The following is a 26,134-nucleotide window of genomic DNA, read 5'->3' as shown; positions in this document are numbered from 1 at the left end:
TTTTTTTAAAAAAAAAAAAAAGAAAATAAAATTTTTTTTTTTTTTTTTTTTTTTTTTTTTTTTTTTTTTTTTTTTTTTTTTTTTTTTAGGTATTCCTGTGACTGCATGGCACAACAATCATAACTCCTTTAGTAAACCTGTCACATGAATATAGTAACTGCATTAATCATATTGATCATATTGATATGCCTTTATTGAACAAACAGTGGAGAAAAAAAGCAAAACTAACAATTTTGACAATATGGACAGTTTTAGGGGTTTTTAAACTTCATCAATTGGAATTTAGTGGGGCAAGGATAAATCAAAATTGTATTGTGATAAATTTGTCACAATAAATGATAGATGATACAACAAATGCCTGACCCTACGTCTTCCATCCTCTGCTCAAAAGAGTGGTGACAAAGGCAGGAAAATTAATATTCCTTAAAGTGGCAGTATTGTGTAGAATACTGCCTCTTGTTTGAGCTTTACATCATGTTATGTAACATGATGTAACATAACCTGATATGTTACATTTTGTTATGTTGCATAACATTATGTCTTTCATGCACGTTTGAGAAGTCGTTTAATCTCCCATTACAACCAGTCAGCTCCAAAACACCCGGGTGGACCTAGCGCCTCCTTTGAGGCACAGTTTCCAACCTTCTGAGACTCCCCCTCTCCTTCAGACTAGCCAGTGGCAATTAGCAAACCACTGGTGGAACTGCACATCTGCTGAGCTCATTATAGGAGCGACTTCTCAGTGCAACGCTGATAAAAACATTGTTAAAGGGCTAATAGAGGAGTGATGTTGTGGTGACTTCCTGAATGCGGAGTTTCAGAGAGAGCAGGAGCTTCTTAAAGAGGCAGAAAGGCAAGGCGTTTAAGTCAAAATTCTTTTCAGTCATATTTGATATGTACAGCAGAAGGTAATATAAGTACCTGATTGTGCTATAAAATTGCAGTAGGTGCCTGGAAAACCCCTTAAATATTGCTTATCTGATGAATCCTAAATATTTAGCAGTGCTAGCTCTTGTTTTGAAATGTTCCCATGTTATGTACAGTTTTCTGAACATCTAAAGGACTTTCATTTTATATGACCTATGTGTGTGACATGGCAGCAGTAATGCAGCTCTACTTCCTCCCTGTTGCAGGTGTGACGGTGATTGACAAGCCCTTATGACTGCTCCTGACTCCTGCCTCTGATTAAAAAGCGGAACGCATTCTGCTGAACACCGATCTTGGATCTGTCTTCGATGCCAATACGGAGATGGGCAGCATTAGCACAGCCACCGACGAAGATGTTGATGCTGGGAATGATGAAGGTTCTTGCACTTACATTGGGAGGCGCCGCAGCGGACGAGGGGCATCGAACCTGCGTTTAATTTGGCTCCCGGCGGGACTGCGGCAGCGGAGGGGACAGTCAGGTTGGAAGCACCACCTGGATCACTGCAGTGCCATCGAAACGCTACTGATATGAAGCTGCTATGACTGCAAAGTTACTTTAACACTAGTTAATTTTAACACAAACCAGAAGCGAGAGAGAGAGACCACCTGTCAGATCTGTGGGGAAGCGAAGGAGAGGAGGAGCATTTCTGTTTTTATTCCTCTGGGGAGGAAGCTGGTGTGCTTGCATATTAAGGTGCTCCATTGCTCGCACATGTAAGCATGTTTTTGTTTGCATCAGAGAGTCCGTGTGGTGAGGCCTTTTTTCAACGCTGCATGAACACACTTTGTCTGACTTCTTAGCTATCCCAGTGTTGCAGCGAGGCCCCGACGAGTGCCTGAATGTCAGAGTCCTCCATGTTTGTTTTGTAGCTTCGGTACCAGAACCAGGACAGCCGCTATTCTGAGATAAACAAATCATGGCTTTAGGACGGTGTATTAGCTAGTGTTGAGGCAGAATAACAGAATGTTAAAAAGCACTCGAGAACTTGATTATGTACATTTTTGTTTTTGTTGAGATAGGAGACTTTAATTTTGTCAGGAAGAGAGAGTGGAGTCTTGTTAACTAGTGGCCATATTTGCCGTGGTTGGAAACACTAATGAAAGCAGCAGCAGACTGAACTCAATGCATTGACTCTGTCTCTAATCTGTTCACCAGTTTCCTCCTTTCCTTTGGTGTAATGACGTTTATAACTACTGCACACCCTGACGTAATATGAATGTGCCAATTTTAATGTCTCCTCTTTTCTGTCTCTTTTTATGGCTCCGTGTTTCTGATCTCTTCTCTCTTTCTGGAAAGTGACCAAACCTCCTCCTGAGTTTCTCTCTCCTCTGTCTCTTTCATCTCCTGCTATTGTCAGAGTCGCTCTGAAAAAGTGAAAGTGGTATCGCTGTTTCTCGTCAGTGTATTGATGAATGTCATGTAGACTTATAACTCTGAAAATGTTTTATTACATGTTTTATATTATCATTAATAAATATGCTTCTTGTATTTAAAGCTGTGAAATGCTAATAATCTGTTTTTAAAACTTTGCCAAATCAGTAAAACATTTAAATTACACGTGTCGTGTGATTCTTGTGAGTTTGCTTGTTGTACATGTGCGTTATTTCTCCTGGTAGTCTGATTTTATTTACATTTCCTGTGCAAAATAAAAAAAAAATAATAAAAGACTAAAAAATGTTGGCATGTAATTTAAGGTTAAATTAATTATTCTTATGCACATCTATTTAACTCGAGTTTTAATTGTTGTACAAGTATTTTATTTTCATAACAATGTACAGTTGTAATTAACTTATTTATGGTGGTAAACAATTCTTCCTTAGACTTGCATTGTATTTGTCCCACGTTTTATTCAGCTGAGCCTTTAAGTCTGGAGGAGCACGTAGCAATATTGGAAAAACAAACTAAAGCCAAACATTATATATAAAAAAACTAAATGTGACTAAAGTTCTCAGGGCAGACACCTCCACCACCCCATTTCTACCCTCATCCAGCCTGCTGGACTTATGAAAACGGATCCGGGCTCCTATTGGCTTTCACTGTAGAGCCCTCCAGTCTCACTATCATCACTCCATTCCGCAAACCAATCATTGAAGTCGCTCTGGTCATGACGTCACTCTCCTCTTGTGTCGGCCAATAGAATTTTCCAATATTACTGTACTTGACCCGGCAGTCCGCCTCTTCCTCAGGTAGACGGACGCGCTGCGGTAAGGTAAGGCTGTCAAGTTGTTCAGTTCTGCAGGGGAAACGGCGGATTTAAAAGTTATTAAAACATGTTTTGTTAAGTTAAAAAGGTTCATTATGTTGTTTCGATATTTACGTGGGATTTTAGCTAATATGATGCATATTGGGCTAACGGTGTGGTGTAAGTAACTTTTTATCTCTAATAAGGCTAAATATGTTATTGTTGCTTGAGTTTTGATATATCCTTTAGTTGGTCTTGATTTAATTAAGGTTTTTGAAGGATTTTAAACACCGTAACAAATAATAGTCTAAAGTAGGCTGTCTAATGTACGTATTTGCAGATATGTGGTATGAAGTTTGGTAGACGCAGCAAATGAATCTTTATTTTGTAAAACTCGACACCTTATTTGCTTAATTTAAATTGGTAAAGATAAGAAACCAATTCTATTTTGTGTCGTGACCAAAAAAGTGTGTCGCCTTAGTTTTGAACATTTTGCTTCCAAAACGCTGGAATCTTTATAGTGGTCAAAATTCAGAGTGTTCTAAAAACAAAGTTCAGAAGCACACAGAGTGACTTTAGAAACATACCAGAAATGGTCAGAATAACGTCTACATAACATAAGTCATTAGACGAATAAATAATAAATAAATGTAAATGATAAATAGTTTTTCATTATAAAATGACATTGTAGCAAAACAGAACAATCCAATTTATGAGGATAAAGACAAAAAAAGATTAAAAGAAAATCTTTCATGTCTGTTATATTCTGCATTTCTCTCTCACTTTCTTGAGGCTTGAAGAGTGAAAACGCCTTAAACCAGCAGTTTAATTCAAACTGTTATTGTAATTTAATGTTTTGTTAGTCAGTGCCTGAAATTTTGAATGGTTCGTCTGTGTGTGTTTTAAAATGTAATTTTGGACATTTCATAAGAGAAACATAAATACTTTCTTCTTCCTATTTGCAAACTTGACTATCAGTAGCTCACTGACAGTAAACATAGCCAACTGAGTCTCCTACCCTCAGTAATGGCATCTGCAGTGAAGAGTGTTGTTACAGGAGACCTGCTTTATGCCGTGTCTGTTGTTTCGTTTCCAACCAGCCAATCACCACTCAAAACTGATCAAAGGTCTGATTCCGACCACAAAATGACTTCTAGTCTGTCTTTAAATTGGTAACAGTATGTGTTATTTTGATGATTATAGTAATTTCTGCTTAATCAACAGAAATAAATATGACCTTTGTGTCTTCTGGGAATAAAGTTCTTGGGAGAGTTCCAGCTTCACCGATACAGGCACAGAGCCGGCTCAGTTTAGCAGCTGTTTTTTAATGGCTGAGTGATTCTTAAGTTGTCAGAGTTTAACAACTTAAGAAACAAAAGTAGCTCTCTGAAAATGGGATGAGACAGAAAATAATTGAAAAAGTAGCCAAAGTCCAAAGAAAAACCATGAAAGTCTAGAAATGAAGGCCCAGTGCTGTACATATAGCAAATAGACTTGAAGTAAAGTGACACATACTGATAAATGATATCTCTGAAACAGTGTAGTTACACTGATTTCTGCTTTTGACGTATAGCTACAGTGTAATTACTACGTCTAAGCGTGTTGGTCTCTTCCTCCAGACTGCATCCTCACATCATGGCGGCAAACGGGACGTCAGACATCCTGAGCTCTGCTTTCCTGGCAGTGGAGTATGTAGATGCTGTGCTGCCAGAGAACCCCCTGCAGCCCTCCCTGAGGCATGCCTGGGGTTACATGCTGGACAACTACACCAAGTTCCAGATCGCCACCTGGGGGTCGCTCATCGTCCACGAGTTCATCTACTTCCTGTTCTGCCTGCCTGGCTTCCTCTTCCAATTCTTGCCCTTCATGCAGAAATACAAAATCCAGCAGGTCGGTGTTTGTTCTACACTGCTTGATGTGGTTTTAGGTTTTGATATGTCACTCTGTGCACTGTGACAGAAGTGTGTGTTCGTTGCAGGACAAGCCGGAGACGTGGGAGAAGCAGTGGACGTGTTTTAAAATGCTGCTGTTCAACCACTTTTTCATCCAGTTTCCTTTAATCTGTGGAACATACTACTTCACAGAGTTCTTCAGCATCCCATACGACTGGGACTCCATGCCCCGCTGGTCAGTGAGAACTACTTTACAACAACCTCCCACATAAACCATTTGATATTAATTAGTTGCATCATATTTGTTAGTTTGTTAAATAGTTAAATATTAAAAAGGCAGTATTATGTAAAATTGACTTTTTTGAGCTTTACATTGTGTTGTAATATTATTTCTTCATCAAAAACTCCTGGAGTCTTTTCTTGATTCCTTCATGCATGTTTACAAAATCTGGATGTAGGGTGAAACAACGATGTCAGCTTTCTGCCAGCAGTGTACTACTGGTTGCTAACAGATCTTAGGCAGGAGTTTGTTCACCCTACCAACTCCCTACATCCTGCGTTGGCGCAGGTTGCCACCATCGATAGTAGCCTCACAGGCACACCCGCTAGAAGGAAACAAACGCGCCCTGTACAACACTTTAATTCTATTGGCTGAGACATTGCCAGGCTACGGTGCATTTTTGTTCCAGAAGCAAGCAGAAAATGTTTTGTAAGCGAGCAGAGTCCAAGCAGAGGCTATGTCTGAGTGCGAGGAGAAGTTTTGAGTTCAAGCATTGCAAGTTTTGAGAAGAAGTACATGAAGTCCTGCTTTCAAAATGAAAATGTAGGCAAAAGTATTAAATGTTTTGAGAACAAAAAACATGAAATCCTGCTTCCAGACTGAAATGTGTGCTCTTGGATTATGTCAGAAAAATTCCCCCATACACTATGATTATTTATGCAACAACTGAGTGTAACAAATTAGTTTCACTATACTTTTAAGATTGAAAGGTATAATTTATTATGAAGTCAATTTTTAAATGTATGTTTTGTAGGGTTGCATCAATCCACTATTTTCCCTTCCAATACCTATACAGATATTGGATGTTTGGTAATGGCTGATACCGATTTGATACAGAGTAAAAGTGCTGCAATCAATGACTTAAAATGCTCCTTATTTTTTTTAATATAGACATTTATGTGCTGAGTTAAAAATTGATTTGATAACTCTGCACCAGTACAGCACACTTAAATACTTCACAAGCTTGGTCAAATATGTAAAAACACTACAGCTTAATTTGTTCAGTCAGTGCAATTAGGAGTAGAACAGCCAATGGAAAATAAATAATAAAGAAGTAAAACTGACAAAAACTATAACTTGACCACATTGGTCAAACATGTAATAATAAACTTCAACAAACCTTCCTTCAAAAGGATCCGAAAGCACAAATAGGACTCTAAATATAGTGTAAAATAAATAATAAAGCATGAATGTGCTCATAGCACAAACCATAGAATTAGACTGAAAAGATGTGTCCTTATGGACCAGGCACATTCTAGGGTAAAAACAGTTTAGGATTTTTCAAAATTGAATCTGAATTGACTGAACTGTGGTGATCAGATTTATTGGACGTGCTGTAGTTTGTCACTGGTCTGTCAGGTGAGTCACTGGGTTTTTGTCTAACCACTCCCCTCGTACTCTGCTGTCTCTCAGGACGTCTCTTCTGGCTCGGTGCTTCGGCTGCGCTGTTGTCGAGGACACCTGGCACTACTTCCTCCACCGCATACTGCACCACAGGCGCATCTACAAATACATCCACAAAGTCCACCACGAGTTCACGGTGAGCCAAGCAGCCGGGCCGATAAACAAACACACAGTCTTTACTGAAGAGTTACTTATTAAATGTGACGTGACGCGTCCTCCGCCGTGTCCCAGGCTCCGTTCGGCATGCAGGCGGAGTACGCCCACCCTCTGGAGACCATCATCCTAGGTGCCGGCTTCTTCATCGGCATCATGATCTTCTGTAACCACGTGTTCTTCCTCTGGGCCTGGGTGGCTTTCCGTCTGCTGGAGACCATCGATGTTCACAGGTGGGACACGATCAGACCTTTAATCTGCCTGTGGTTCATGGGGTTGACCATTAGAGGGCCACAGAGGACAGTATTAACACATTTCAGGAAACATGAGCTTGTTTTTTGTTGAACAGCATCTCAATAATGTTTCTTGTGGATTTTATTTATTGTTTTTGGCTGGTGGAGAAGAGAAGAAAAGTCTTGTTTGAAGCAGAAATTGAGTTAAAAATGTTTTAGTTAAATGAATGAAAAGCCACTATGTTATTGAAATATCTGATTTAGCCCATACCATTCATTAGACTGTTTCACAAATCAAGTGTTTTAGTCAGAAGCTTCTTCAAATTTGCTGTAATACAGACTGCTACAGGAGATCTAACCTGCCAACAGCCATCACCATCTAACGAATTTGAATTAATATGAGTTAGAACAATATTTAACTTCTGCTTTGGGATCAAAAAGTATTTTTGAATCGAATTGAATTTATTTATGTATTTTTGCCAATTCTAATCAAATTAATGAAATGTTTTATTGTCTTTGTATGTATGCCACTCTTTTGTGAGAAATGATTGTAGTTTCTATTTAATCTAGTAAATAAGTGGCATTTATTTCACTTTAACTCCTTTTAGAATTAAAACCCACAAAGTACATCACATTATAATGTGAATACCACAATAAATGAAAAAAAAGAACATAAAAATGGAAAAATGTCAATTTTTTAGTTGAATGTCACACATGAAAGTAAGGCATGCATGCATTGAAATAATGTTTTTATGTTATGTTTACCCTGAAACAAACAAAAAATTATCTAGTAGTTAAAGTAAGTAAAGTAGTAACACATAAATCGTCCTTTGTTCAGCAGGACTGAATTGATTTGTAGATCAGACAAAAGTTTTCTTACCAAATTAGAAAAATGCTGTAGCCTATTATTCTAACATACTGGTGTAGTTATTTGCATTAAACGGCAGTAATACTTTAATAATAATTGGAAACAAAAGAAAAGATTAGATGTCTTCTTTGTTGAAATGACGATTGTGACTGAATGTGTTTTTAAGAAACCAACAAGTAGCAAACCACAGCCATCATTTCTGCTGTGTCACAACTAGATTACCTCTTCCTGTTTTAAGAGAGGAGTCCTTCTCCTCTGCTCTCTCTCTCTAAATGTGACTGACCTTCATCCCCTCTGTCATGTCTCATCACAGTGGCTACGACATCCCACTGAACCCGCTCCACCTCATCCCTTTCTACGCTGGCGCCCGTTTCCATGACTTCCACCACATGAACTTTGTGGGGAACTACGCCTCCACCTTCACCTGGTGGGACAAGCTCCTGAACACCGACAACCAGTACAACAAGTACCTGGAGAAACAAGGAGGGAAGAAGGAGCAGTAAAGCGGACTCTGTCCAGAGAGGACTGTTGGTCCTCTCTGCTCACTGAATGAAACATCCAGGGAAGGGGTGTGGAGAAAAACAAAACCCTGCTCGGTTGTGTTGTGAATCCGAATCAGACTGAGAGCTGGCTTCAGTTTGCCTCCTGTGCCTTAATAATCATGCTATCTCTGTCACCAGCTGCAGGCTGAATAAAGAAAACATCAACATCCTCATTTTGCTCTTTGCTTTTCAATAGATGAAATGTGAAGACGTTGCACCGTGTCACTGTTGTGAAATGCTCCTGTTTACCTCTGAATGTTTCAGAACTTTAGCACTTCCTCCTTTAGCTGTTGAGTTCTTCCAGCTAATCCCCAGGCTTCAGCAGAAACTATCTGATTGGGGTTTGATGCAAAAGTTCTTGTAAATTTTAGGTAGAAAAAGGGAATTGGCTCGTGTGTCTCTTCCGTGTTGTCCCACTCTATTTTTTCATATAAGAATCAAATACCTTTTTTTAATTTGAACGGTAAAAGAAGCGCTGACTGTGTATTGTTTCTTCTGTACTTGTGTTAAAATAAAAGCTTGTAAATACATAAAGTGGATATTTTGGTTAAAGTTGTGTTTTTTGATCATGATAATGGTCTGAATATTATATTTTTCTTTTTTGAAGAGAATACGTTTGCTATTCTGCACCATCAAATATCCCCTGCAGCTTCAACCAGCACACAGGCCTACACAGTGTAGTCAATCATCCAAAAGCAGCTAACGCAAACAGGAAGTAGGGTAATACTTTCAAAACATATTAGTAAATAATTCAGAGAACATGTAGGTGTTGCAATTTCATTTCATGTTACATGTATCAATTTACATTAATCAAGTCTAGAATAAAAAAAAAACGTTCTCGGAAGAAAATGTTTTTTAATAACTACAATAATTGTTTTATGATTGAAGAACACTGATCTAAGTAGCTTTTTGTTAAATTTGATATTTCGAACTTGGGCATTATAACTTGTTTTAACTTTTCTTTTTCTTCTTTCTTGATTTTACTTTTGTCTGTTCGAAATAAATAAATAAATATTTACTGCATTGCATTTGAGTCACTTTTGATAACAGCGTCCACCGAATGCATAAGCATATATTTCGTGCATTTTTATTGGCTATGTAATTGAAAAGGTTATGTAAACTCATAAATGTCCACATTTTTTGTAGGAAATATTTTAGATTAATCTAAAAAAAATTCGGATTCTTTTTTTCTAGCAAATTTGCGACTTTTCGAACGCAGAAATTTCAAAGTTTTTCTCAGACTTCTCGGCGGAAATCTACTCCTTTTATTTTAAAACGCTGTCATATGAACGCCTTCATTTTGGAAGTTGTGACAGGAAGTGCGGGACTTCTGTATTGGCTTCACGTCTCTCGCGCTCCTCTCAGGTACAGCAGCGCATCACGCGCAGAGGGAAGCAGAGGGAGGCAGAGGGAGAGATATTTATAGCCCAGAGCGAAGCGGCTGCGCATCGATAAGACTCTGGAGCAAGCCGCAGGCAGACGAGGCTGACTTACGGTTAAACGAGGAAACGAGAACGAGACGAAATGAAACCGCTCTTTTCTTCTTTCCTGTTCGCCGCCGCGGCGCTCGCGCTGGCCGCCGCGGCCAGTACCGGTACCGACCCCGGGATCTCCTTCGAGTACCATCGTTACGACGAACTGCGGAAAGCGTTGGTGTCGGTGTGGCTGCAGTGCCCAACCATTACCCGCATCTACACCATTGGAGAGAGCTTTGAAGGCCGAGAGCTGCTCGTGCTTGAGATGTCTGACAACCCCGGGACGCACGAGCCAGGTCAGTTTTTACGCACACAGCCTGCGTGAAAATACGCTGAATTTATACATCCCACTTATTCTGTCGGGTTTATTCTGCTGTTGAGAAGACGTCACCACTTCTTCTGATCACATTGACACACGAGGCAGTTTGGCGCATAGCAAATTGGTTATTCTTATTGTATGGAGTGTATAAAAATACATAAAGGAAGTGCGCAGGTGTGTTTAATCTGCGTAACCAGACCCTGGTGCATCACCTCCCAGATATTCAGATGATAGATTGTAGCACCAGCAACGCAAAGCCGCCATTTTGCTGGTTGATCAGCATCTTTGAGTCTTGATTCTGGGAAAACACCTCTCTACCACACCTCAGAAGACTCTGAGAGATGATGAACCACACTTTGTGCTAAAGCAATTTGAAATCCACTCCTTCACAAAGTATTAAAATGAGTGAGAAGTGTTTCTTACAACCCTTATTGGCAGCCTACAGGGGAAGAGAAGCCACAGTGGTTTTTTTCTGTTTCAAGAAAAACAAAAGTGGGAGACTGGTCTTAGATTAAAATCATTATATATATTTTTTAATTTAGCTGCATTTACATATCTAACAATTTGTACAGTTTTGTAGAGAGAGGGAAAATACATTTACACATATACATATATCAAGTTTTTATATATATTCAAGGGAGGAGTTGAAGTATAACTTATTTTGTCCCACCTCTGTTCTAATCATGTAATTACTTTATTCTGCTTCCAGTTTTATGTCAAATGTCCCAAGTCTAATTAAAGACAGATCCACAAATCAATATATAGCTTCTGTACTCTAATGACAAAATTTTAAAAAATAAGTTGCGAACCGCCCTGCGACAGACTGGCGACCTGTCCAGGGTGACCCCGCCTCTCGCCTGAAACATTCGCTGGAGATAGGCACCAGCACCCCTCCTGACCCCACTTGGGACAAGGGTGTAAAGAAAATGGATGGATGGATGGAAATTGCGAACGAGGAAATGTAAAGGAGTGAAGAAAACCTAACCCGATTTCACACCTGCAGACAAGCCTGGAGGAAGGGTGACATTCTGGGTCTGCTTTGCTTCTTCAGACCCGGGATGATTTATTGTAATCGATGGAACCATGAAGTCTGCCCTATAACTACAAAGTTCTATCTTCACTTTGTGACCTTACATTCTAAGAACACTACGGTTACTCAGCAGGCCAGTGATCCAACGCACTACTTGCAAGTCCACCTTTCTAATGGCTAAAAACAAAAAGGTTTTGCAGTGTCCTTGTCAGTTTGGGTTAAGAAATTAAATAGTCCATTAATTCTAGAAAATTCTCCAAAGTGTCTAAATAAAGACAATTCTGACAGAAAGGGGCCACAGCAATTTAAAAGACCTATTGCTAGTCTTTGAGAATAAGACTTATTAAAGGGCCAGTATTATGTGTTTCCCAGGCACATAGTATCATTTTGTTGCAAGTAACTATGTTACTGCTGTTAATGTCAAATATGACTTTAAGGAGATTTTACTTTGTAATTTAACGCCTTAAAATTGGACCTCTGTCTCTTTAAAAACTACCTGAATATATAGAATAACCAGGCTTTTCCATTAATGACAACACTAAGTAGAGATGTGCCGATCAGGTTTTTTCCTGCCGATCACCGATACCGATTACCCATGAGGGCCGATCACGGCCGATCACATAATTATTATTTTTTTAATCATGAGCAGTACCGGTTACATTATGTGGAAAAAGGAACCATGAATTCACCTTAATTTAGACAAAAACTTGTTTTTAATAACTTTTTCCAAGAAAAAAACATAACAGGCATTGTGCAAATTGTACTGCTATCGGTAATACTATCTTTAACAGACTGAAAACATGAAGGCTCTGAAGAGGCTAAATAATGCAAAAAGTAAAATAAAACCTCTCAACATTGCCAAAAAATTCAAGTATAAAACTTTACATTCAAAGGCAAATACAAGTTCCATTATAATAAACAATCCTGAGTTACTGAATGAAAACTTCCCGATATCATGGTGGCTAGCTGATTACTGCTAGCTCTGATTGGCTGTTTCTGACTGAGCGGAGTAATTATGCAGAACAGGGAGGAGATCGATTATTTTTTTCAGAGATTATTTGTCTCATGTTATGACAGCGAAAATTTTAATACGTATGTAAAAAGAAATTTCTAAGTTAGATGCTGCAGCTTTAAGCAGAGGCCAATCGATCGGCACACCTCTAACACTAAGGGTTAATCAGGGCCAAACTGTGAACGAAGTAAATCAAAAATTCTTTTCACACATAAATTGGCTGCCACAGACTCTGGGCCTTACCTTTTTTTGTTTTGTGGTCATTTTTAATTTTGGGCAGGTGGAATCTTTATTTGCTTCCCTTTGGAGAAATTCTGCTAGAAAAATCCCAGCATACAGCCCCACAACATCAGAAAAGATCAAGTAAATAATTTGTGAGGAATTTCCTCACAAATTGGACTGAGTCACAACCAGTGTATGTTCATTTATAATGCAACCCTGTTAAACTAGTTGGATAAAAACTCTAAATCTTATTCCAACTTGGAAATTATGTTGCCTGTGACAAGTTCTGAACCAGAACCAGAACCAAAGCCAAGTCCTGAACCAGAACCAGAACCAAGTCAGGCTGAATGTAAATACCACTGTTTCTGGAGAAAAACCAACTGATGTTCAAGTCCAACTGCCTGTAGCGTCCAACCAGACCAGGTGATAAGTTAATACTTTAGGATTCTCTCGTGCTGCATTCAGGTACAGCTGGGACACAAGGCTGTCACAGAATCCAAACAATTCTAAAGTGATTTAAATATGTTTTATCTTAAATACAGCCGTAGTCTTATTCACAAAAAAATGTAGACATCAACTTTGAGTATTTCCGTATGGTTATAGGCATTGGCTGTGCCTGCCTATAGCCCACTACTTTAACCAGATCTACAGTCAGCTCTATGCTTTCTGCTTTTTGACATTTTAGAACAAAATGAAATGAAAATATTTTCAGAATACTATAAGTTCCACCAAAAATAAATAAATAAATAGTTTCATTTGTTGTTTTAATTCTACCTTCAGTGCAAATTGTTTACTTCAGACAAGAAAGCAGCTTGAGAAACACGCCTGGTCCCAATTAGAGAGGTAACGGATTAGCCTGCAGTTCTTTTATCCTTTAATGATGTTTGGGAGTGGTTCACTGATCCCTATCTTAGACAGCAACAATAGATTTGACTGTGACAAACATCAGGAAGTGATTTACTTCTTAAAAATCCTCTCCAACCTCCAGTAGGAAATAACGTTACATAACCCCTCATGGAGAGAATTTTGTTGGATTTTAAAAAATGTTTCATGCAGCATTTATTGCATTAAGGTGTATTTTCTCCTCCGGCAGTGTTTGATCTGGCCGCAGGACTTCAGTGCAGCTCACCTCACACGGTCTCACACACACAGTAATGATCGTATACTAAATAAGCTTGTAATAGTGTTGTGGGCGTATACCGGCATGAGTCACAGTAGCAGACGGGAGCCCTCATTACTAACAGATGAGTTTCCAAGCTGCTGCTGCTCTTCTTTTTCTCTTTTTTTTTTTTTTTTACAGCTCCCTCATTTTGCTGAGCAGAGCATCTGGCAGTGGAACGCAGGAATACAGGCACAGAAATGTGGGTTTGATTTGCGGAATAAAATCCTAATCTTCCTCTGAGATATCCCTCAGATATCTGTGCACCGTGTTCACATGAAGGTGGAGCTGAAATAGCTGTTGCCAGGGCAACAGATCAGCTTAGTGCGCTGAGCCGACTGCTCGGTGATTGGCTGGCTGACTGCTTCTGAAAGACTATGGTGGTTGAGTGGATGTGTCTGTCGGTGAGCAGCAGCCATCTGTCCGCGGCACAGGGACTGCCCATAGCCCAGCATGTAAACACAGGCCACAACTAATACAGCAGTTTGTCTTGCTGTTGTTGTTTTTACAGAAAGAATGTGACATTTTGCTCTCAAAAGCATTAACTATCCTAATTTATTTTCATATTTGCATCCAAGTAACCACAGCTTCTGCTAAACATTTTTATGTATTATTAAGCCTTTTCTAAGTGTGTTTTTATTTTCACTAATTTGTGAAATTCTGTTAAAATGTGCTTGAATTTTTAGTCAAGCTGCATATTTTAACAACAAGAAGGGATGAACCGATCCAGTTATTTCAGTTCCGATGCCGATTCAGATATCTGAGGTTGAGCATCAGCCAATTGGTACAGAAAAACAGTCCTGAATTTACTTTAAACCTTTCTTTTTATAAACGCACACAGAATTGTACTGAACTGCATATTTCTTTGGTAACTGCACCAGTAAAGCACACTTAAATACAACAATAGCTTTGGTCAAATATGTAAAAACAGCACAGCTTTAATTTGTCCAGTCAGTACAATTAGGAGTAAAATAAGTAATAATGAAACTAAAACTGACAAAAATAACAGGCTGACTACCTTGGTTAAATATGTAAAAATAAACTGCAACAAACCTTTCAAATGGTCCAGAAAGTGTAATTAGGAATTCTAAATATAATGTAAAATAAACAAGCCATCACTCAGAGCTCTTCTCATAAAATTAGATTGAATAGATCGGTCCCTATTGGGAACAGAGTCTTCGATACCCGATGTAGAATTTTTTCAGTATCAGGACAAATACAGATATGAATTTCTTTGCTAGGTTTGATATTTTGTATAGATTTGACTCAGGAAAGGGAAAAGAAAACTGGCTTTATGACAAGTTAATGATAACAGAGTGCTTAAAACGCCAACATTTGTTTCTTCTGTTCAATAGATATTTTATGCTTGATCGAATCGTACATCGGAGTGAAGTTCATTACACACACTGTGTTCTGTTTGTCAGTTTTCTGTTTCCAAGTATTTGGAAACAGAAATCTGAACTGCCAATGGAAATTTTAATAACTCTTGTAATAGAAAATTTCATTTTAAGTATTTCATTTTAATTTTATCTAAATTTGGATCGACAGTGCGTTGTGTATATGAATGTTTTTCTTTAATGTTTTGTCACTGTGTAAGTGTGAGAGGGCTTGCATCTATGAGTTTATTCTCCTCTAGTAAGGGAGAACCAGAAGTTTCTGTTATGACTCCTTGTCAGCTCTCATTTCCTGCCAGTCATGTTGGGTGTGAGTTTTTTCGACAAAAGTCCAACTGGAATTGTTCCCTCCAGTGAGGTGAGGGTCAGTGGGTAAAGATGTGTCTCTGTTGTCCACCTGGTAACGGAGATCAGTTCAGACTTGGGGTCTATTTTACTGACTATATAATCAAGTGATGTGTGTCCTTCAGGGCTTTTCTGTGTTCAGTGAGATGGGTTTTCAAATGCTTTTGCTTTTGAATAAAAATAAAGACAAAGATTAATCTTTCTCTAGTTATTGGAACAGACTTTCCATATATGATAACAGAAATGTCCACTGTAAAAACGAGCAGCATTCTAGATAGATGTTTAAGAACTAAACACACTTCCACATAGAGAGCAGCCAGAATCACAGCTAAATATGTCATAAGAGTTGAAATGCAGTGTACTAAATATAAAAGTGCTTTTTGAAATGAAATGAGTTTTGTGTAGAAAGCCAAACATCACAGAACAAAGAGCAATTACTGTGTGCATTCTTGGACATTTTGTTCCCTTGTGGACTTGGATCCTCTTCCTGTTGGATGGAGGAGGAGGTGATGAGAAAGAAAGAGATAAAAAAAGAAAAGAAAGATTTTTGAAGAATCTGAACATATGCCCTAATGCAGACGTGACAAGGGACATGTAAGAGTCAGGTGGGCAAAAAAACACAGGAGTGTTAAGGGAAGCTGAAGGAAAGGCCAAGCTGTCAGCTTGAGGTCATTTATTATACATCAGACCACCAAAGCTCCTCATTTCCCTCTGACTTCATTCTGCTTTTACTTTCTCAAAGGAATGTCCTCCTCAAAGAAGGAATAACAGCCAAACAGAAGAGAGAAAATATAACAATAATTGAAATAATAGGAAATAAAGAAACCTCATAATGAACGATTTTTTTTTAGTTTCTTAAGGCTTTTTGTAGGTTTTTTATTTATGTATTTATTTTTTTATTGCAGTGTTTGTTTAATTCAAATAACAGAAGAACATCAACAGCAACCAGAAGTTGCTGTTGATGTTTTTTTTTTTTTTTTTTTTTGGTTCAGAATATTTTCAGAAATCAGTTCACCAGAAATAAAACACACCCACAACATGATGCTGCCACCACCGTTCCTCACCATGTTCTCAGTATTGTAAGCGTCTCCCTTTTTCCTGCAAAATTAATGATGGCCATCATGGCCAAACGCATCAATTTTATTGCTATCAAAACCGTTGTTAAAGGGCTAATAGAGGAGTCCTATTATGATGACTTCCTGAAGGAAAGAGCAGGGATTTCTTAAAGAGATAGAGGCTCAATTTCAAGGCAATGAATTACAGCATTAACTGTTTTAAGTCATATTTGATATATACAAAGTTTTTATAACAACTGAACGTAGCATAGTTACTTGATTGTGCTTTAAAATGGCACTATGTGCCTGGGAAATATATAATACTGCCTCTTCAAAAAAGCAGGTTGAAACCTTCAGTCATGACACAACTATACTACGATACAATCCAAAAGAATCTATACATCACCGTGGTTTTCTCGTTTGTGTGCAGGGATGTCAGTAATACAAGCTGTCAGAGCTTGTATTACAGAGCTAACAAATATCTCTCCTATGATAGTGATGCTCTACTGCAGGGGTGGCCAAGTCCAGTCCTCGAGAGCCACCATCCTGCAAGTTTTAGAAGTATCCTTACTCCAACAGACCGGGATCAGCTCTACAGAGGCCTGATAACGAGCCATTCATTTGATTCAGGTGTGTTGAAGCAGGGATGCATCTGAAACTTGCAGGATGGTGGCTCTCGAGGACTGGACTTGGCCACCCCTGCTCTACTGGAAGGACCAGCAGAGTGTGTTTGCTCAGTCTGCCGCTTCGTTTTTCTCCGTAAGCACCTGCTGCTGTCAGGGTTGCCACGATGATGAGGGCACTCTGATGTGACGCTCCATTACTGACTCTGTGGCCGCAGTCATTACAGCCAGGTCACCTTAGAAACCTTATTGATCACCTGTCAGACAAGCGGAACAAACAAAGTAGGATGGGCCGGTGGGGAATTAGGAGATGTGTCACATTTACAGTCACTAGTCAGAAATCACCCTGAGTTAGAGGAACAACCCGCGTCTTTATTGATTTGATCAAATTTTGATTTTGACTTTTGTGAAATGGATGAGAAAATGTTTGACTTTTGAAACCCAGAAATTTAACATTTTTTTTTAGAAACTTTCTGAAATTGATGTCAAAATTTGTAAGATTTTTTTGACAGCAATGTACTCATTTTTTTCTATCTTCAATGGCCCAAATATGCAGTCGTAAAGTCCAAAAAAGATGTTATTTTTGAGGAACCTAAATAAAGTTCAGTCTTAAATCCACCTGAGATGCTGTGGCACAATCTTTAAAAAGCTACTCCTGCTCAAAACTCTCCAATGTGTCTGGATTAAAACCATTCTGCCAAGAAAAGTGAGCCAAACATCCTTCATAGTAAAATACAGCACACACCGGTGTAATCATTTACAGCATATAAAACATGGCTGTTCATGTAGAAGGGGCCAGTCTCCAGGTACAAAGCATAAATCCAACTTCTAGTGTGTGTGTGTGTGTATGTGTGTATGTGCGTGCGCGCTTCAAAGTCTGTAAAACCAATTCACCGGTCTTGAAACCATTAGTAGCAGAGAAACCAGATTTGAGCGTTTAAAAATAACCTTATAACAACCAGATGTGTGTGGGGGTGAATGAGTGGGTGTGTCACACACTTCAAGAAACATTAGAGAAATAAGGACAAAATAAACAAGCTTTCACACCAGAATAGGGGTGGCCAAGATGGACTTAAAGTTTTATCGGAATATTTTGTGATAATAATAAAAAGGACGATAACAACTATTTATTAGTACTTTTTATATAACTGTGTGGTTCAGCAATCATAGTAGCCCCACAGACACAAATACTGCTCCTGAGAAATGCACAGAAGTGTGATTTGTATCACTAAACTGTAAACAGTGACTGAATTTAATCATATTTTCAAAGGTATTGACATATGGAATTTATGGTGACGATAAATCAGGATTCTTATCATGATAAGAAATGCATCGCAATAAATTATATAATATATGCCCACCCCTACATCTGAATAATGATTTTGATGTTATGATTGTCTGAGCAGCATCATTGAGACAAAGTAAAATCAGAGTTTTTACAACCCTTAACAATGTTGTGAGTGGATCTGAACAGCTTTAAACAAACCAACTCCCACCTCATGTTCTCCCCATGTGCCAATGAAGAACTCTGATTCTCTACTGAACAGAAGTGTTTTTGTTCCCCAACACACAGAGAAGCTCTTTTGTTTCCCAACAGCTGCACAAAACCATTAATAGTCAAACACACCATGTTTACCGGCGCCCGCAGTGGTTAGCACTGCTGCCTTGCTGGAGGAGGGTCTGCAGTTTGAATCCCAGTAACCTTTCTGCAGAGTACATGTTCTCCTTACACATGCATGCTTCCTCTCTGGGCATTCCAGCATCATATAGCAGTCCAAAATCATAAATTTAACTGATTACATACTAAATAGATGTTTGTTAGTCCTGTGTGTCTGTGTGTTGCCGTGTGATGGACTGGTGACCTGTCTGCTTCTTGTCCACATATTGCCTTACGGTGTGGTGTGAGGTGAAACAGTGTGTGAATGTGTTAATGGAGCTGTCAGCAGCCGGCGGCCCTGCACCAGCCATCAGACTGATCAATCAGTGGCTGCCTCACTTTAGTCTGCTGCCTCCAAGTCATTACTGTCTGAACACGGCTGCAGCGTTCAGCTCTGGTTAGCCTTCCAGCAGATGAGTCAGGGCAGACATTACTGCTGGGTTCCTGATGTACCACAGTGTGACAGGTTACTCTGGGGCAGACGTGTCCAAATGTCTGTTTACGGCCCCTGGACTGAATTTGTGCGGTCGCTTGAATGATACACCTGTGCAGGTGTAGTCTTTTTTTTTTATCCAATTAGGACAAAGCTATTTTTTTTAAATAAAGAGGAATCTAAGTAATGTTTTAATTGCTGAGAAATGACTTAATCTTTTTCAGTTGTCTACAGCCCAAAATAAATTAGCAAAATGGTTGCTGAAGTTTTGTATTCATAATGATTCCTACAGAAAAGTTTGACTATATTGTCTTTGTTTAATTAAAATATTTCATGCTTTGTTGTTGTTTTTAAGCAGCAACAAAATTCTTTACAAAACCTTTTAGTGTTTTTGTCATGTCCTGGGTTGCTTTGAGATGATTTGGGGTTTGATTCATTGATTCTAGTTTCATTCCTTAGTTTCTTTCTTTTATTAGAAAGAAACTGAGGCCTTGTTTCTGTTTTACCATAGATCTCTTCTTCCTAGTGATTCTAGTGTATTAGGTTTATTACATGTCTGACTATTCTTTACTTTCTTAGATTCATTTTCTTAGTTTCCTTGTTTTAACTCTCTCACCCTTGCTGACCCTGTCTCTCCTCAGCCTTCTGCTCTCTCCCCTCACACCTACAATCTGTTACTAATCAGCCATCTCTTCCTTGTTCAGTAATCAAGCTCCCCAGTATATTTACCACTTATAAATATACTAAGACGATTCTTGGTAATTATTCCCATTACGTCTTAGTTTCTTCCTGGTTCTCATTTCCCCGTTGTTAGTTTACCCTGACTTGCTGCATTGTTTCTGGTTGTTGTAAGTTTTCATATGTATTATTAAAGAAAATTTAACATTATCCATGTTCCTATCTCCTGTTTGCATTTTGGGCCATCCACAAACTCAGTGCTCATGCCAGTTTTAGTTGGGGAAAAAATTGGCCCTTGAGTGTCCTTGATTTTGGCTCATGTAATAAAAGGTTTGGACACTAAATTGCTTTAGGGGTAGACATATCTGAATGATGACTTCTTGTGTTAAAGATAGTGGCTGTTGTCTCTTGTGCCGTCATCGTTTTAAGGAAAAAACCTGAATAACAAGTGTAGTTCCTCCTCGGCTGAAGTGATCTTAGAGCTCTTCCTGTTTTGTCTGCAGGTGAGCCTGAGTTTAAATACATCGCCAACATGCACGGCAACGAGGCCGTGGGCAGAGAGCTGGTCATCTACCTGGCTCAGTACCTCTGCAATCAGTACCAGCAAGGCAACGACACCATCATTGAGCTCATCCACAACACCCGGATCCACCTGATGCCCTCCATGAACCCAGACGGCTTCGAGAAGGCAGCCTCACAGGTCAGGACACTGCCTGAAAAGTTTGACAGATTTATTACACTTGCATCAAAAGTCTTTTAAAGAGGCGGCATAATGGGAAAAAAGTAAACTCCAACCTTTATTTGATTACATTCTTTCAGTGAGAAAAGTCAGAACCAAGGTTAAAACTCACAAAAACTAAGATGGAGAAAACATTTTCATTAACTGAATGAAATAAACATGACAATTAATGGGGACAAACTGAAACTAACTGGAACTATGTTGTGCGTTTATAAACTAAAACATACTGATATTCTTCTATGAAATATATGAAATTGTTATATTTTCCTATCCAAGCAGTTTATGTCAGCTGTCTGCAAATTACTATGTTCCAGTTTCCTGCTGGCGGCGCTCAAAATGACAACAGCAAAAGTTGGGAGAAAACTCCAGTCAGTTCTTTATTCAACAATAATGGAATCCTCCCATCCATTTTTCATCCACGCATGCACAGGGAGAACATGCAAACTCTGTGCAGAAAGACCCAGGCCGGGAATTAACCCAGGACCTTCTTGCTGCAAGGCAACAGTGCTACCAACTGCGCCACTGTGCAGCCCCTTGCCCATTAACCAATTAATGTATATTTAATCACAATACAATACTGTGTCTACACCTAAAATTAACCAAAGTATTAACAAACTATAGCTACTACAATATTTAATAAAATAAACTAAAATTGGAATTCTTTATTTTTACCACAAAACCAAGTGATTTTTTTTAACATAGAAGATATTTATAAATATGGGAAAGTTTTTTTAGGGGTTCTTTAGGTTTGGGGTCTTTACATCATAATAATTGATCACTTGCTCCTACACTGGATTTTCCTCTCTTCTTCTCTCTTCGCTTCAGCTCAGCCCTCATGTTTTCTGTTGGATTCAGGTTAAGTTTCTGTCCAGGGTCTTCTGTTTTCATCTGACCTCATGTTTTGGATCATAATCCTACAGAAAGGCCCCGTTTTGACCCGTTTTCAGTTTCCTGGCTGAGGCCAAAAGGCTTTAACTTGAAGCATTCCTGCTACATCATCATAATTCCTCCATCATATTTGTGGGCTTTGGGTCCTTTTCCTCATATGTCCATTGTTTAACATCTAATATAATTTCATGAGACTGTTATTTAAGTATCTATAGCACTTTATTTTAAAGTGAGGCCAAGGTAGTGTGATACGCTATTGGTACAGAATTTGTACAAATGTTGGCTGCTGTATTCAGCTGCATTAATTGGTGTGTTTGTACATTTTCTAACCTCTTCTTCCTGTTCTCCCTGCGAAGCCTGGAGAGATCAAGGACTGGTTTGTGGGCCGGAGCAACGCTCAGGGAGTGGATCTGAACCGCAACTTCCCTGATCTGGACCACATCATCTACATCAATGAGCGGGAGGGCGGGGCCAACAACCATCTGTTGCAGAATATGAAAAAAGCCGTGGATGAAAACACGAAGGCAAGCAATTAGTCAAAGTGATTCAGTGACTTATTTACTCAGCTTTTGCAACTCATCCCCAAGCCAGTTCCTTCCTGTTATGTCAGAGATCTTTACAGTACTAAGCAAAAGCTTCAGCCCGCCCCACAAATCATATTTTTTTCTGCTTTAAGGGAACCAAAGTTTCTTGTCGTTTTGTGAAGTGGTCCCTGGACTTTGTCTAGATTCTGTCTTTTTTCCAGTCCAGTTTTTAAACAACTTGCCTTAAAGTGACTAGAGGGGGAATGTCTAAAAATAGCTGACAGTAGATATTACTTCAAAAGATGCTTTTCCTGTAAATTTGGTTGGTAGTGTAGCTATTTTAGATTTTAAAAGTAACATTATTTATTTACCAACATTACTTATTTTGTATACAGATTTTAAAGGGGCAGTACTATGTAATATCAACTTTTTTGAGCTTTACATCATGTTGTAATGTTATCTCATCAAAAACATACCTGGAGTGCTGCCTTGATTCTTTCATGCATGTTTAAGAAATCCATTAATCTCCCGTGGCAACCATTAAGATGTGCACTTGGGTGGTAACAAGTGCAGGTAACATAGCTACTCGATTGTCCTATAAAATGGCACTACGTGGATGAAAAGTGCACATTACTGCCCCTCCCTTTAAAAATAACATCTTTTCTGTCTTTCCAGCTGGCTCCTGAGACCAAAGCAGTGATCCACTGGATCATGGACATCCCCTTCGTCCTGTCAGCCAACCTGCATGGAGGAGACGTTGTGGCCAACTATCCCTATGATGAGACCCGCAGTGGTGAATATGAATCTTATACACATATGTTTTTGTTCAGTACGAAGGTGTTTTTGTGTTTGTCATTAATTTGCTCAAAAATATTTCAGCTATAATAAAAACACCAAATACTTTATTAGTTTAGTCTCTCCTCATAAAGTTAGTTGAAACCAGAAGGAAAGTCTTTGATTTGACTCCTGCCTCTGTGTTATTACAGAGCAACCAGACTGTTGTCTTCTAATGTGGAACAGATGCATGTGTTCTGCTAACACTTTATAACGGCTGTTAAACATTTCCTGGTTGTTTTTCTTTCGCCTCACGCCGATCCTTTAAAGAATCCGCTCACGAGTACAGCGCCAGCCCGGACGATGTGATGTTCAAGTCTCTGGCCAGAGCTTATTCCATGTTCAACCCCGTCATGTCCGACCCACACCGACCTCCCTGCCGTAAGAACGACGACGACTCCAGCTTCAAGGACGGCATCACCAACGGAGGGGCCTGGTACAGTGTGCCGGGAGGTGAGACTTCCTGCCACGCAGCGTTGTTCTAGGCAGCTCTTTTCTTTCTGCTGTGTTTTGTTCTATTCGGTTTGGAAATCACCTGTTAAAGAGCCAGAGTGTGGGATGCAGTGGCATCTAGTGGCTTAAATCGCACATTGCAACCTGGCTTTTTCCATGTGGGGAAATTAAACAAAGCAGGCTGGGCTGTGGTTGCTAATGTTGGACATGGATTTTTACTTGACAACATATGTTAAGAATAATAGAATTTAGATAAATTGGAATGCTTAAAAAGAAACTAAAGAATGGGAAATACATTTATTATTTTACCTATTTATTGTTCGTTTTCTAAATGGTTTTAAAACTGATTCAAATGGTGGCTCAACAGAATAGATGTCCATCTAAAAATAAAACACAAATCTTATTGAAAAGTTCATGAATTTTTGTGACTCCATCACTAAGTGAAACATAGATTAATTCAGACACAGATGATTTTTTAACCCTTTATTTTTGTTAATTATGAAAATGTACAGTTATTTAAAACATGACTTTTGATATAGTATTACATCAAACCATTAAAAATGTTAAATACAGAAATGTGGGATTAAAGAAAAGTGTGTTTAATATTGGCTAAAGGTTCTTATTTTTAATCCGACCAATGAACCTCAATATATTTTCTATGTTATTGAGATGTACCTTCATTAGTTTAGACCAGTGGTTCTTAACCTGGGTTCAGTCGAACCCCAGGGGTTCGATGAGTCGGTCTCAGGGGTTCGGCGGAGCCTCTGCCATGGAGGTAAAGACACACTTGTGTAAAGTCGTGATGATGCGCCGTTTTGCCATCACTTGCTGCAGAGGATCACGTTACATTGCTGAGCCAGTCAGAGCTGTGGAGGAGCACTGATTGAAGGAGTTCCACTCTCAGCATGGAATTGAACTTGTGTCTTTAATTACTCACAGTTTTTACCAAATTCTGTAGCTTTCGGTGTACTTCTAAATCTGCTCCTTAGTCGCATCTTTTCGGGCCTGCTACTGCCTCTAGTGGCGTGGGGGTGGTAACACAACTAATATAATTACATTACTAAATCAGAATACCGCAAAGTCTTTACTATTTATTATAAATTTTTCATTCTCTTAAGAATGTAGAGCTAATTAAATGATCTAAACAAGACCTTAAAATGGTTCCAGTTTCTCTCGATGGCCAACCTGTTGAAACCGTGGCAAATTTTAAATACCTTGGGTCGTTCCTGGACAGTCAGCTCAACTTTGCTGAAAACACTGACTATATTTTGAAGAACTGTTCTCAGAGACTCTACCTTTTAAGAATACTTAGTGATCATGGGGTGGACCCAACTAGACTCCAGTTGGGTCACCACTATGTCTTGAAATTGGAGGAAAAAAATCATATTTTATTCATCACTACAGAAGGGTTCAGTGAATCCGCATATGAAACTGGTGGGTTCGGTACCTCAAAAAAGGTTAAGAACCACTGATTTAGACACACTTGGGCAGGTTTTTTTTTTTTTTTTAGCTTTTTAAGTTTTCCTCCTAACAGATTGTTTTTCAACTAAATTGCACAGAATAAATATCACATTATCTTCTCCAAGAAAGCTTTGAAATGAATTACAACGGTCTCATTTTAGGAAATCACCTTAAAAAATAAATAAATAAAATTCTTACACCTTTGAGATTCATGTGAAACTTATGTGTCTATGGGGGATTGTCAGTTATCTTCACTTGTATCATCAGTTTCCTGGTCTTCCAGCTCTGTAAAACTACTGTCCTGTTATAGGGATGCAAGATTTCAACTATCTGAGCAGCAACTGCTTTGAGATCACCCTGGAGCTCAGCTGTGACAAGTTTCCCAACGAAGAGATGCTGAAGAACTACTGGGAGCAGAACCGCGACTCCCTCGTCAACTACATTGAGCAGGTTGGCATCACTCTGTGTTTAGAAATCCTGAACGTCATCGCCTTGTGTCAGACACAGCTTAATCAAGAAAATATTCCTTCATTTCAAGTAACGAGACTCCAGTTTGTGATACAAAAAAAACTATCTGGCAGTTGTTTACAGGACAGTAAATCATAGAAAGTCACCACAGTCAAAATAATATTTAGTTGTGCATTTGTTGCTGTAAATATTACATCTTTAAAGGTATTATTATTTAATAACATAAATGAAAATATTTTGCACTTATCTTATTCTTTTTTTTAATAATGTGGTGACATCTGCCACCAGAAAGCTTCTTTGCTGAGTTTTTGAATTTTCTTTGTGCGTTGGGCTCAGACTCATCGCGGTGTGAAGGGCTTTGTCCGGGACCTGCAGGGAAGCCCCATTTCCAACGCCACCATCTCTGTGGAGGGAATCGACCATGACATCACCACAGGTAATGACCTCACAGAAAATGAATAAAACCCCAATGACAAATCTGTTGTGCCGCATGATTAAAAAAAACCCCACACATTTTGACAACTCAACGACCCCATCTTGTGCCCAAAACGTGTACTTCATCTTTTTTTCTGAATGAGTCTATAGGTGACGTGTTCATACAGTGAGCTGCTGAGGTACTGACGGCGGTTTCATTTTTTACATTTTGTCTCACTAAATAGAAACTTGAAGTGGTTGCTCTGGGGTTTCATGATGTTGTTATGTTCAGCCTCCACACTTTGTAAGGACCTCTGTTTGCTGCAGTTACAGCTGCTGGATGTTTAGACTATCAGCTTTACACATCTACAGACTGAATTTCTCCCCATTCTTCTTTGTAAATTAGATTTTTAAAGAGACAGAGGTCCAATTTCAAGGTTTTAATTTACTAAGTACAATTTCTTTTAAG

At 38.9% G+C, this 26,134-nt stretch overlaps 3 protein-coding genes across 4 annotated transcripts in view; all 3 read left to right on the top strand.

Annotated features, from left to right (window-relative positions):
* Positions 1–2,485, top strand: part of klhl2 (kelch-like family member 2) — a 17,730-nt gene extending 15,245 nt beyond the window's left edge. For both annotated transcript variants that reach the window (XM_015060168.1, XM_015060167.1), the window contains one exon: positions 1,134–2,485. In XM_015060168.1, the coding sequence (XP_014915654.1) occupies positions 1,134–1,162 (29 nt within the window). In that variant the 3' untranslated portion in view covers positions 1,163–2,485. The remainder of the gene's footprint in view (positions 1–1,133) is intronic.
* A 568-nt stretch (positions 2,486–3,053) lies between these two features.
* On the top strand, positions 3,054–9,021 carry msmo1 (methylsterol monooxygenase 1). The gene is made up of 6 exons (XM_015060170.1): positions 3,054–3,137; positions 4,730–5,000; positions 5,089–5,237; positions 6,696–6,822; positions 6,918–7,072; positions 8,254–9,021. The coding sequence occupies exons 2-6, from the start codon at positions 4,746–4,748 to the stop codon at positions 8,441–8,443; spliced, it is 876 nt and encodes a 291-aa protein (XP_014915656.1). The 5' UTR covers positions 3,054–3,137; positions 4,730–4,745; the 3' UTR covers positions 8,444–9,021.
* An 814-nt stretch (positions 9,022–9,835) lies between these two features.
* cpe (carboxypeptidase E) overlaps positions 9,836–26,134 on the top strand; it is a 21,942-nt gene continuing 5,643 nt past the window's right edge. Inside the window, exons 1-7 of the mRNA XM_015060169.1 lie at positions 9,836–10,253; positions 20,388–20,584; positions 21,868–22,035; positions 22,711–22,828; positions 23,140–23,322; positions 25,094–25,233; positions 25,588–25,687. Coding sequence (XP_014915655.1) covers positions 10,007–10,253; positions 20,388–20,584; positions 21,868–22,035; positions 22,711–22,828; positions 23,140–23,322; positions 25,094–25,233; positions 25,588–25,687 — 1,153 coding nt within the window. The 5' untranslated portion in view covers positions 9,836–10,006. The remainder of the gene's footprint in view (positions 10,254–20,387; positions 20,585–21,867; positions 22,036–22,710; positions 22,829–23,139; positions 23,323–25,093; positions 25,234–25,587; positions 25,688–26,134) is intronic.

This window comes from Poecilia latipinna, unplaced genomic scaffold (assembly GCF_001443285.1).
Source record: "Poecilia latipinna isolate Pla-1442-1.1 unplaced genomic scaffold, P_latipinna-1.0 Scaffold1691, whole genome shotgun sequence".
NCBI lineage: Eukaryota > Metazoa > Chordata > Actinopteri > Cyprinodontiformes > Poeciliidae > Poecilia > Poecilia latipinna.
Note: the sequence above shows the minus strand (reverse complement) of the source record. Positions and strands in the feature narration are given on the sequence as shown.

Coding starts and splice junctions, on each gene's coding strand:
- msmo1 (XM_015060170.1), top strand. CDS start 4,746: ATGGCGGCAAACGGGACGTCAGACATCCTGAGCTCTGCTTTCCTGGCA. Junction 5,001..5,088: donor AGAAATACAAAATCCAGCAG/GTCGGTGTTTGT, acceptor TGTTCGTTGCAG/GACAAGCCGGAGACGTGGGA. Junction 6,823..6,917: donor AAGTCCACCACGAGTTCACG/GTGAGCCAAGCA, acceptor GCCGTGTCCCAG/GCTCCGTTCGGCATGCAGGC.